General features: G+C 61.8%; 2 protein-coding genes across 2 annotated transcripts; both read right to left on the reverse strand.

Moving 5' to 3' along the window:
• Positions 1 to 1,635: 1,635 nt before the first annotated feature.
• Positions 1,636 to 4,863, reverse strand: MNEG_8159 (hypothetical protein; the record flags this gene model as incomplete). Its single annotated transcript, XM_014043367.1, has 8 exons — positions 1,636 to 1,783; positions 2,029 to 2,150; positions 2,466 to 2,498; positions 3,315 to 3,452; positions 3,673 to 3,769; positions 3,983 to 4,105; positions 4,369 to 4,484; positions 4,750 to 4,863. 8 exons carry the CDS (start codon positions 4,861 to 4,863, stop codon positions 1,636 to 1,638), a joined length of 891 nt encoding a protein of 296 aa, XP_013898821.1.
• Positions 4,864 to 8,211: 3,348 nt separating this feature from the next.
• MNEG_8160 (lysophosphatidylcholine acyltransferase/ lyso-PAF acetyltransferase) lies at positions 8,212 to 11,543 on the reverse strand (the record flags this gene model as incomplete). Its single annotated transcript, XM_014043368.1, has 10 exons — positions 8,212 to 8,364; positions 8,771 to 8,875; positions 9,131 to 9,184; positions 9,378 to 9,453; positions 9,748 to 9,876; positions 10,201 to 10,271; positions 10,500 to 10,628; positions 10,823 to 10,915; positions 11,179 to 11,236; positions 11,446 to 11,543. The coding sequence occupies 10 exons, from the start codon at positions 11,541 to 11,543 to the stop codon at positions 8,212 to 8,214; spliced, it is 966 nt and encodes a 321-aa protein (XP_013898822.1).
• Between the last annotated feature and the right edge of the window lie 1,280 nt (positions 11,544 to 12,823).

The following is a 12,823-nucleotide window of genomic DNA, read 5'->3' on the forward strand; positions in this document are numbered from 1 at the left end:
TTGCAGCACGCGTCGACGACCGCTCTGCCCCCGCTGACGTCACCGCCGCGCACGCTTCCCACCACGCCAGGCGTTTGACCCGACGCGCTCCGGCACCATCAAGGTGTCCTTCAACCAGGTGAGCCGTGGCTGGGGTAGCCTGCAAGGGGGTGGCAGGGCCCCACAGTCGTTGAGCGCTGCGTGGTGGGCGGCCAGGTGGCGCGGGTGCCGCTTCGGCCGTGCGGCGTGCATGCGCTCGGGGCAGTTCGCACGCCGCTCCCTCATCGCTTGCGTTGCGACGCCTGCCGCTGTGCGCCAGCTTGACTGGCGCTGACTCTGCACAACACACACCTTTCTCGTTTAAGACAATCCCCTACGTCTTCTCCGCCTGCCCGCCGTGCCCCTCCATCTGCCGCTCCACCCGCAGTTCCTTTTTGCGGCAGCCCACTGCATTTGACGGACGGGCGTGGTGGATCCTCCCCACTCTGTTTGTGATGGGAGGCTACACAGACGCGCGCCCAGCCGTGTGGCAGGGTGTGCAGCGGCTGCTGAGGCAGTCTCGTCTCGAAGGCGCCGCTCTGGAGGATTCAGGGCCCCTGCTGCCGTTTGACCCGGCTGGCCCCAGGGCCTCTCCTCATTTCAAAGGCGGTCTCCAGAAGGGTGATCAGACACTGGCTACCACAGCGTAGGCTTTTCCGCCAAAACGCGGCGGGGAGAAGGAGGCCGAGCAGCTGCCCCTGCGCTCGCGGGCAGGTCCTTGAAAGGCCGCAGAGATCCTGTCGGCAGCCGGGCAGGCGAGCGGCTGACAGCTTCGAGCTGGCTGCGCGCCGGAGCTGGTCGTGGGTAGCAGCTGGGCAGCTGCCCTGCCCAGTACCACTGTATAGTAAGGATCCTGCTGGTGGTATGGAGCGCTCGACCACCATAGCTTACAAAGTGCAAAGCGACCTCAGCATAAGAAGCTGCGGTGGTTCCAGATATCAAAAGCTCACAGTCCTTTTGGTACTAGTTTCAACGCATGACACCGCCCCTATGGTAATCCGTTCTGATCTCATTGGTGCGGTGGAACTCGCGGTCTGTGTGGGCCACAAAATAGTTGACGCGGTGCAGTCAGACACACAGCAGTCAGCAGCATAGCATCAGTGACGCTGTCTCTGTGGGTCAAAGAAGCAGGTCAAGCAAGGAACAGCAAGGTGCTGCGTGCGTGCAAATACCACAAGAGCACCAGACTGGCATGCAATATGGGCGCCTGAACCCAAACCACACTGCTCGGGTAGAGATCGGACGGCGACAAGTTCACCCACAGCGCATGCACGGCAAGCACTCTTTGGTTGGTTGGTTGGTTGGGGCTGGCAGACATACTATTGGGTGCACGCAGACGCGGTCCGCATCGGGCGATCCTTGCGCAAACGCGGGCGCATGTGGGCATGAAGAGTAGCGGCAAAACAGCAGCGATGGACGGAAGCGGGTGTTGCCAGCACAGCAGGGCCCCCAGGAGCCGTGTGTGCCACAACAACCAACCTGCATAGACCAAGGGATGTAGCCCAGTCCATCATCAATGCAAATGAAGACTACTTTGACACTGGTTGACACCGGCAACTAAACCATCCGGAAATAGGGCGACAAGAAGGAGGTTGCGCTTTGCTGCAATTTTCCGTTTCACATGGCCAGCGCCGTGCCGACCCTGGTGCTACTGCCGCCGCGTGTGCAGGGGTGGTCAAACTTGAACATGACAGTGCGCTCAAACTCCGTTTGGCGCTCCTTCAGCTGCAGGTACTCTTCCCCGGCCGCCTTTGTGATTTTGTTCCTGTTGCCAGGTACACAGGGTGAAGAGGCATTGGAGGGCGCTGACCGTAGCTCATTTGCGCAGGTGGTCAAGCTAGAGAGCTGGAGAGTTGCCGAAGCGCACAAGGGTTGGCATTTGAAAAGGGGCAAGCAGAGCGGCGGCGCACAGTGCACATGCAGTGCACACATGCCTCTCACGCGCATAATCCCTGGCCTAACAGCACAAGCACATGGACCGCTCAAAGCCGCAGGGCGCGCGCGGCTCACATGAGGTCGATGTTGAACTCCGCTATGGCCTTGAGCCGCGGCAGCCGGTCCGCCTCGTAGGCGCGCAGCGCCGCCTCGCAGGGCCCCACGGCCGCCAGGTGGTGCGCCAGGACCGCCGCGTCCTGCAGTGTATGTGCGTGTGGGGGGGGGTTCATTTAAAGGATGGTGGGGGTGTTGGGGCGAGGGGTGCATGGCAAGGGCTGCTCGGCGCGGCGGTGGCGCCCAAAAGCATGCATGGTGAGCTGGCACAGCGGAGGCGTCGACATTTGGTGTGAAGAAAGGCACGCCGCCCGTCCCTCCCCAGCTGCGTGCGGGCGGCGCTGGGCGCCTCGCGGCTCCTCGCCTCAACGCCACCACCCTGTCCATGCATAGCCGGCCCCCCGCCAGCCGCAGGACACGGCGGTCACTTCAGGGCCATGGCAGCCCGGGGCGCCCACCTCAAACGCCAGGTTTGCGCCCACCCCCGACACCTTGAGGGGGTGGAACGCGTCACCCACTGGCGCGGCAGGGCACAAAGGGAGCGCGCCGGAGGAGCGCGAGCGCAAGTGGAAGGTGAGCAGCGAACACCGACGGTGCAGGGCGCATTTGCTGGCCGCAAGCACTGACCGTCAAGGACTGGACGAGTGCCCACCGCTGCGCGGACCGCGGGCGCCTGTCTGCATGGACAACACCGCCACGACCCGGGGCTTCCGCCCGCGCACCGAGTGTGACGGGCCCGAGACCCAGTGCAGACCCTGCGTACGACTCAGCCGGCCGCACTAGTCCCCGTGGATGGCGGCTGTCGACAGCTGGGCGACCTCCAAGACCTGATCCAGGGGCAGTTGGTGGATGAGGTCGTCAAAATGCCAAGCCGCGGGTGTGTGACGGGTGGTTGATCAGAAGTGGTCGATTGGCATGTTTAAGGCGGTGAGGCGCCCTAGGGCTTGCTCACCTACACCACTCATGGTGCCTGATGCGCAATCAGGCCATGTGCTGTAGTGCTTTTGTTCAACTCAATTTGAACCTGGACCCCCCCGACTTGGCGAGTATTCTAATTTGCGTCTGCCTGGCTCCTGACGCCTGCGCCTCTTTGACCGCCTGGGCCCCACACATGCCTGATTTCCGCTGCACCCCTTGCACTCACCGAACATCGAAAACGTTGACAAGGGGAAAGCTCGGCTCTCGCCAGCATGCACCAGATCCTCGCAAAAACTTGTGACGCAGATGGTCCCCTGCCTTCCGAAATCCCCTTTACAGACAATATCCCGCGTGTCAGCCCCGCCTGCACACACACCAATAGAGCTCACCTGTTGCACCGCCGGCGGCAGGCGGTCCCAAAGCTTTTTGGCCTCCGCCATGCAGGCCGCCCCCGCCGCCTCCGGCTCCATGAGGGAGGCTCGGGAGGCGGCGCCCTTGGCGTAGGGCGAGTAGCTGACGCCGCACTCCTGGGGGGTGCGCAGTAACATCACACGTTGTCATGGGTGGGGTGTTGAGGGGTTGGGACGGTTGTTCATGATCTGACATGAGAAGGTGGCAGGGAACAGGGGAGTGTACGCATGGGGCTTGTGTGCATGAGGCCTGGCGAGCCGCAGCAGTTCTTTGAACGAGCAGAGCGACATGTGCAAGCGTCCTCCTTATTATTGGAGGAGACGCTGTTCCCGGCACCTTGGCAGCATCATAGCTCATGTTGACAGCCCACACCGTCATGCCGCCATGCAGCTGCGGGGGTGCGGCGAGTGGGTTGGGGGTGTTGGTGGCAGGGCTGGGCGGAGGGGGGGGGGGCGCGGGACAGCCTCGACCTCCACCACAAGCTGGCGAGCGTCCTGCCCCAACCAATCAACAGCCAAGGCGCCAACAGTGCCTCAGAAACCAGAAAACAGACATGAAAAGCTATAAACAACACGTGTGACACACGCACGCCAGGCGCATGCGCACACACACAAACACATGCACGCACGCACACACGTACACACACCAGCCCAGCCGGCTGTCCACCTTGTAGACCATGTTCATGGCGTCAGCCCCAGTTGGGATGATGCGCGCATCTACGTCCGCCCACCCGGGCAGCCGCTCCACATCTTTGGTTGCGGCCATGCCCCTGGAGCACGCCAGGCGCAGGGAACCATCAAGCGGACCCTTGGGTAAGAAATGCTGCTGGTCATGCAGAGGCCGCCCTGTTGCAGACCCAGGCTGCAACGACGCATCGCAGCGGGAGGCCCCACGATCAGGCAGGCAAGGCCGCAGCTGCTGCCGACGGCCCCACCCGAGGAGTGAGCCATCATTCGATGCACGCAGCCATGCACGCCCTCAATCGCAGGGCAAAGCCAATGGCGTTGTGCAGTCTGTGGGAATCAGCCCCACCTGAATATCACCCTGGAGTCAAACGCCGGGCCGCCGTCTCCAAGCCACGCCTCCCGCACCCGCGACAGCAGCCCATCGGCGCCCACCACCACGCGCGCCGCCACGCTGTCGCCGTCCTGCGGGGCGGGAGCGCCGCGCGTTTGAGGCGGCGCGCGCGTGTGCGCTTTGAGGTGCTCTGGGCTTGCAGGACGCGCACAGTGCTGCTCAAATCATCAAGTACAGCGCATTGCCCGCATACAAAGCAGCGGCCGACAACGACCCGTTGTGCTGGGCTACTTTCGCAGACACACAACTGTTGCTTCGAAAAGCCTCATACCCCAGCCCCGCAGGCGCCCAGCCGGCCCCCAAGCCCCTCTCAATCGTCACGCCCAGCCAGCGCACCTCAAACGTCAAGAGGCTGGCGCCGCCCGGCCCTGGCTCCATGGCCAGGCCGGCAAACCGCTTGCCGTACTGCACGGCTCCGTCAGTCAAGGACTCTGCCAGCACCCGCTGCATGGCATACCTGGTTGTCGGCACCCAGCGCAAACGACGTGTCAAAAGCGCTTGCCATTGGTTTGGTTTGGGGGCCAGGGGCAGAGAGCAATGGGCCTTTGCGCGTGCGCATGAGATCGCAATCAGCAGGTCATGCACATGCGCAAAAGCACCGTGCGCTGCGACCAAATGTTGCATGCGCTCGCATGCGCGGTGCGTCAGCGCGGCAGGCATACAGGCAGGGCGGCCGTGCATAGAGCGCCCCAGATGATTGCTTTGTTGTTCAAGGCCCACCACGGCAACAAAGCGTCCATGAATTGGGTGGGAGGCTTTTCTGCGCCAAACGCCATTTCCTGGCGGCTCATCTGTGCGCCCTGATTGCTCGCGCCGTGAAGTGGAGGAGGTTGCAGTGAGAGCATCAGCCGCCGAGGGGCAGCAAGGCCCGCTGGAGCGCGGCGACGGTGGGGGGCCTTAGAGCGAAACCGCTCACGCACAGCGCTACGTGTGCAGTTTTGCTACAGAAATGCGATCCCTGCAGCGCAGTCAAACGCGGTCAAACCTGTCCCCTGTGACTGAGGCCGCACTTTCATGTCCTCCACCAGCACGGTCAGGCGCTTGAGGGACGTCGCCGCGACGCGCTCCGCCAACTCAGGGTCGATCGCTCTGAGGGCGGCCGTGCCATTGGGGTTGAGCCCCACGCCCGCGCCGCGCATGTGCAGGCCCGGGGCGCGCTCGAACACCTGGCAGGGGTGCACGGCAGGCAGGGAGTGAAATGAGAGTAGTGTATACCTGAACCACCTTGGGATCATAGACTCTTAGTTGGCCATCGCCGTCACCGGGGCCAGTGGCAAGTGAAAGGCAAGCAGCAGAGTGCTCAAGGTGCAGCTATGACAGATGCATAGATCGCGCCGAGCGCAGGGCGGGCGGCGGCAGTGACAGTGCCCAAGCAGCGCACCTCGACATGCAGCGAGGGTGCGACACGCTCGAGGCCGCGCGCCAGTGCGAGGCCTGCAGGCCCGCCTCCCACGATGGCTACATCCACTGCTTTCTGTTGCATCCTGCTTGGCGAGCAGTATCACGCGCAAGTGACCAGCAAGATCTCCGATTGCTTGCTCAAAAGATCGGGGATATCAAGAGACGGACTATAATACCCTGCAGGAAATGCTTTGGATGTACGAAGTGCTCGACTTATATTCGTCGTGGTCGGTTGTCATGGCCCCTCTATTGCAGGTTGCGTCACTCGACACACCCGCTGGACTGGATGGGCAGAGCTCAGTAATCCCTCAGGCATTGATTGGAGACGTAATAACATTACATGGCAGCCTGTAGACTGCATTCACCCTGCTCAATGCAGCGCACGAGGCAAAGGCATGCTGCATGGTATCCGCCATCCGTCACTGGCAGCAGAGCGGATTGATACGAGAGGTATCCGCCACCCGTCACTGGCGGCTGCGCATAGCGACAACTGCGAAATAGGGAAGCCGATAACGTGCGTGCGCTGCAGCACGTGCGTGGCTGCACCCCGCATGTAGAGAGAAAGCAAAACCACTGCCTGGGACCAAAAGCAGCTACTGCACTCCAGCAGCCACCCAGCGTCACTGCACCTTAAGTTCCGGCAACATGCCACAAAGCTGCCGCTTTGTTATCCTTTTGATGGTGCGCGTGTGGCGCGCTGCCCTCACCCTTCCCCTTGTGACTTTGCAGGGGAGAAAGCTTGGTATGATTTGCAACCCTCACACACGCCAACCATGTTGGTGCAATGTAGTTGCACTTGGGATAGTGTTGGACGCGTGCTTAAGCTGCTGCAGCCAATTTTCCTCGCAGGGCCCCGTGCCGCTGTAAACCACCAAGGGGGCGTCGTAAGAGGACCCCGCCTGCCGCGCCAACCAGCGCATGCAACTCGGCAAGGTGGGTGCACGCAAACTCAGCAGATCGCTCTTCCCACGCGCGTTTGAGGTGCTCCGCCATCACCATAATCTTTATTCAGAATTGCTGGGGCGCAGCGGAGCGGCGGCACGCCTCGCGCGGCCGGCGCTTCCTGCGGGCCGGCCCGGGCCGCCTCGTTTTCCGGCTCGGATTCGGCCGCTGGCAAGGGGCGGCAGGGCGGGGCGCGGCAGCGTGGGGTGTCGCCAGCCGGGGGTCCGCGCGTGGCCTGAACGCATATGATAACATCAGGACGTCTGTTTGGACGCGATTGGACGGCGAAGCGAGCGTCTCGGAGCTGAGGCTGTCGTGCGGCGAGCACGATCTTGCTTTCCCAGCACGCTCGCGGTGCTAAGCCTTCAAGGTCACCCGTAAAAACCGCTTAGTCGCGCGCGCAAGGCTCGAGCCTCCCGCGGACGCACGGGAACTTCGCTTTGACCCGCATTGACGCCACTCTCAGCGTCACAGGGCCACATGTTCATGGCGAATGCTCCGAAACGACGACAAAACATACAAAACGACACGATACCTCGGCATGGACGGCCGCCGCCGCCGCGCGCCGCCGCCTCCCGACTGCCCAGGCCAGTCGGCAGGGCTCTGCCGAGCCGGAAAACTGGGCGGCCCGCACGCCAGCCATGGGACGAACTTGGGTGCTGGGCATGTGGTGCCTGTGACTCTCGTAACATGGACATGTAAATCATTTTGGCCCTTTTTGAGCCCCTCACGCGTGCAGTCCAAGTGCCAGAGGCCTCGTCGCCCGTCGCCCCCGCCCCATGCCTTGACTTTGGGCTTGACCCCGGTCACCCGCCCCGCCGACCTCTCGATCAGCACCGGAGGACCTCCCTGGATGGAGTGAGTGTGACGCACCAGCTGACAGTGGTCAGCTGTGTGGCTCTGCATAACACCAGTGCCACAGCAGTGCGGGAAGTATGTGCCGCAGGTTTGATGGCTTTGTATGTCTGTTGCCATGTTGTATGCAACAAGCCCCCAAGTCTCTGGATGTTGGCATCAATTCACACGCCTGCATCGTGGATTCGTCTGCATCTTAGGACAAGGGAAGCGTTGTTGATTGACGCATTCTCTGTTGAAGGGTGCCAGGATACAGTATGCAAATGTGATCCAGAGCGCCCCAGCTTGAGAGCCGTGGAAATGGCAGGCGTCAAATCTGTGCCGCGGGGCTTTCAAGTACAAGCGTATAGAGGTCGCAGCGCACAGACGTCCCCCCATTTTTAGGCCAAGGCTCTGTGCAATCCTGGTGTCACAAAAATGATCTGCATGCAGCCACCCAAGCAAAGATAGATGGGTGCCTGCTCTGAAGTCCGGTTTGCGTAGCCCAGTTTTCCTTCTGAAAAGCAGGAGCACAGCGTCAAAGGTGCACCGCACAGCCGCCACGAGTAAGCAATTTAAATTGACCGCCGTCGGCACATGCCAAGTGACGGCCCTGCATCGCTACCGCGACTTCTTCCCCTCCGCCTTCTCCAGCCAGGGCGTGAGGTCCAGGCGCCCCTTGGCGTCCAGCACCCCGGGGGGCGCCACCACGCTGCGGCCGTCGTAGCTGGGCTTGACGCCCGCAGCCTCCAGGGCCATCGCGATGGAGCGGTCCTGGGGTGTTTGTCAAAATACCATGGTAACAGCGGAGGAGGGTTTTGCGGACGACGACAACGGGGGTTGTGGTGGTGGGAAGGTCAGGGACAGTCAGGTGCATCGACAGAGGGCATGGCAGGCCGCCGCCATGCCAACTTTGCGGTATGGGCCCGGCCGTTGCAGGGACAGGAGCCACATCAACGCCGCCCATCATCCCGCGCGCATGAGCACCAAGAAATGTGAGGGAATTTTTCCGCCACGACGGCTACGTCACAGGGGCCCACGCGCTCCCTGTGGGGCACACCGCTTCCCCCATCCCCCATGATGGCTATGTACGGGATTCACCACGGTGCTTTGACAAGCGACAGCCCCATTGACAGCTAGCTTGGAGGAACTCCAGGCAAGCCGGACCCTGTGTCCCCACCGCAGCCCCACCCCCCCACCAGACCTGGTCGACCATGGGGACGTCCAGGTGCTTGGCCATGAGCTTGCGGACGTTGGCCGCGTACAGCTGCGGGTCGGCACGCTCCTGGGGGTGAGGTCGGGGGTCGAAGGGAAAGGAGCTGCCTGGAACCGTGTGTGCAGGAGGGGGGTTTGCTGAGGTTGAAGCGGGCAGCGAGCGGCGCTTGAGCCGTGTCTGGCATCATTTGTGGAAGCGAAATTGGCAACAATTTTGCATGCTCCTGCAAAACCACTCAGATCATTTTCAGGCGCAAATCGCGCCCCTTGTGTGCTGTGCACGCGTGTTGTGTGCTGCGCGCGATAGCTGCACGCCCGTAGTCACCTGCTCGCTGGGGTGGTAGACGGGCAGGCACTCCACCTCGACATGGTTGTAGAACTTGGGTATGGATGGTGACAAGGGGGAGCAATACAAGGGGTGCAAGGGACGAAACGTCATTGTTGTGACATCATGTTGACATCATGCCGGGTTTGCAGTGGCGAGTGTTAGACCACTGTTCCGCAGCTCCTTGCTGGGCCGAGGCCAGCTGCTGTGCACGACCCGGACCCTGGTGATACCCGCCCCGCGCCACCTGAGTCATGAGCCGCAGCAGGTGCCAGTAGGGGCGGATGACGCCCCATCCCGGGTTGTGGCCGGTGAGTTTGTACCTGTGTAGGGCGATGGGCAAAGCAAGGAACAAGACATTCCTCGGGTCAAAAGTTTGCACGATGATGATGTGACTGGGGGGGGGATAGGGGATGGCCGGCGTGTTCAGGCCGGAGGCTGGCCTGCACACGTGACCAGAGACCTTATCATTGTGTCTGTGAAGGATGGTTGGTGTAGGCTGACTGGTTTCAAACTGCTTCTGAACGCCATATTAGAAAGGCAGGCTGGCTGCCACCACAGTGCATTGAAACGCCGCAAAGCCAAATTTGTGCCCTACCCATCAAGCGCTCCCTCACCTGAACAGGATCGGCACAATCGGCAGGCCGGCCACAAAGCCGCCCGTCTTGAACGACAGCAGGCAGCGGCCATCCGCCAGGGTGCCCTCTGGTGCAATGACCAGCGGCGGCATGCCAGGGGTGGAGGCCCTGCGGGGGTTTATAAGTGGTTACAGGAAACTCATTGCGGCGTGCGGAAAGGCGCATGGCCCTGGGCAGGCTGTTGCTCCAAGTGCTGTGACAGTTGCGCAAACATTCCCTCGACTGCTCTGATACAGGCAGTTGCAGCAAGCCCGCGACCCTCAGCAATCCCATGAATCCATATCCTCCTGCCTTTTGCTCCCTCCACACGTATCCATACGGTCTATGCCTCACAGGGTTCCACACACCGCTGACCGCAACAGCGGCGCATAGGCTCCTGGCCTACCCCCCCCCCCCAGTGTGGGTGCATGGGATGCGCATGTGCGCCCCCACCTCTTCCTGAGTGCGTCCACCATGCTGACCCGCTGCTTGTCCTTGTCCTTCTCCTTAGGCACGTATATGTTCTGTCATGCACACAAACAAAGACAAGTGCAGGACACGGTTTGGCACAAGCACACGCACGGCAGGACAAGGTTAAACGATGCGGGAGGTTTTTTGAGCGTTTGGAGGACAGGAGCTCCCATAAGGCGCGAGCCTCTGCAAAGGCATCTCCCAACTTCTCAAGTTGGTGCCACCCGCGGCAATCACGGTGTTCCAATGCAGAACACGGCACGCGGCTGTTGGGGGCCCACCTGCAGGGCGCGGATGCCCTTGCCCAGGACTGGGATGTCTGTCGTGAACGCAAAGGTGAGGCCGGCCGGGCAGAGGGCCCAGACGATGACAAATGCGTCGCAGTACGACACATGGTTGAAGATCCCGATCTGAGAGGGCGTAGGGTCCAGAGGGATGACGTCAGCGTTTGGAGGTCTCAACATCTTGAAAGGGTTGCAGCACGTCCGCCCCACTTGATTCGGCATGGCAGCACGGCTTGGACCCGACGGGACGCGTATCCATGGGCAACAGGACCAGCAGCCCGGAGGAGTGAGTTCGAACATAAGCGCAGCGGCCGGCGCACCGCTCCGATGCGCTTGCCCTCCTCCCAGTGCTGCAGCCCCTTGACGCGCGGCCACCAAAACCCGGCACAGCGCAGGATTGCGGCGTTGAAGCCCTGTGGGAGGTATGGGGTGTGCAGGGTATCCTGTTGGGCACGCAGGTGGCCTCTTGGGTGGGTGTGCGGTGGGTGGCAAACGCAGTGCATGCTGCACACGGTTGCGTGCGCCCCTGTTTGAACATCACAGAGTCTAGCTGCCCGTGGGCATGCTGCCATGACTCCATATGCTCCCAGTCTTTTTGGTCAACCACCAGGCGCGGCACGCACATGGATGTGCAGCTGCCCACAACATTGGTGCTTCGCAGTGCCTCGGAGCCCACCTGCGAGCTGAGCTCCACCAACCGCCGGCGCCACCTCGGCAGCGGCTTGTCCAGGTCACTGCAAAGGGTGCAAGGGCGACGGCAAGGCGGCGGTGTCTGCCGGGGACGTTTCCTCGCACACCAGGTGCTGCCGCGCGGGGGCCAGGAAAGTGACCGAACTCTCAGCAACAGGCGTGCTGCGCCGCCCCGCCGCCGCCTGAAACGACACTGCTACTGCCATTCCCGGATCATGCACCCCTGCTGATGGGCTAAGGGTTCTTGACGCACCAGCCGGCGATTGCGATCGAGTTGCATATCGCGACGCCGATGACGCAGAATGCGATGAGGACGATTCGTACAGGCACTGTTGGCAGCATCACCACCATCTTAACCACCTCCCTGTTGATGCAGGCACATGCATGCGACGACGCGCGTACGGCGACATGCGATGAGCGTGCCTGCAGATACGCACTCTCGCATGCATCACACGCGGCCAGCGCGGCGCCAACCGCACCGACACCTCGAGCTGACCACCAGCGCAGGAGCAGCGCCAGCTGGTTCAAGCGACTGCAGCAGCATGGGTTCTCACCATGCTGTCAACGGTGTTTGCAGCTCTATAAACGGGCTATTGTAGGTGTCGTACAGCATCCTGCCGCACTCGTGCCAACGACGCGCGACTGCACTCTGACGGATTTGCGCCGCCCGCCCGCCGAGCAGCACGCCGCGGTTCAGGCGTGGCTTGGGCCGAAAGGCTAGATGCTTGCCGTCGTTGATATTCTCACACCTTGGCCACGACAGCTGACAATTAAGCGAATAACGGGTCTAGATGCGATCCCGTGTACCCCGAGTGCACTTCCCTCGAACGCAATATGAATAATAAATTTATTTGTATCTGAATGGAGTGCTGTACTTCGCGATCAGCCTCTAAGACCCTGCAAGTGACCTCTTAGAGGAGTGGCACTATCATACCTAGTGCCACTCCTGCCCCTCTTTTGCTGCCAAAGTGCCAATCGATGTTTGGCGTTGACGGCAGCCGGAGTCTGTATGTGCAAAATCTGTCTCGTAGCAGTTGGACGCTTGCGGCTTTGGCAAGGGTGCCATGTACATGCGTACGCTGTGGGCCCACCACAACCAGGCCACATGACCACACCACACTGGAGCGCTCGTCACCGCGCCACCGCCCTCGTGCCCCAGCCACCAGCCAGTCCAGGCGCAGGGTCAGAGCACGATAGGCATGAGGCACACAGTGTTGCGCATGGTCACAGATTGGGACACAGATTTCACGAAATTGCATCTTACAAGCAACACAGTTTTGAAACACCTGCGGGAAGCGGACACACCGCAGAGGCTGACCTTCGACAATATAAGGAATGGCTTTCGACATAGACGCCATGTGATTTAATTGGACTGTGCATGCGTTGTGTACGCCGGCTGCCGCTGAGGCGGCGGCGCCTCCTGCGGCCGCTGCGGCCGTCAGCCTGCAGACAAAACCTGCGTCAGCGGTCTGAGACGTCAACCACCCCTCAAGGACAACACGATCAGCCTGGTCAGGTTGCCTCACTCATGGAAAGCCTGGTCATCCTGCTCCCCCTCCTCCACCTCCTGCGGCGTTGCTGCGCCGTCCACCGCCAGCGCCGGCGCCGCGCCCCTACCCGCCGCCGCCGCG

Source organism: Monoraphidium neglectum, assembly GCF_000611645.1.
Source record: "Monoraphidium neglectum strain SAG 48.87 unplaced genomic scaffold scaffold01521, whole genome shotgun sequence".
NCBI classification, from domain to species: Eukaryota; Viridiplantae; Chlorophyta; class Chlorophyceae; order Sphaeropleales; family Selenastraceae; genus Monoraphidium; species Monoraphidium neglectum.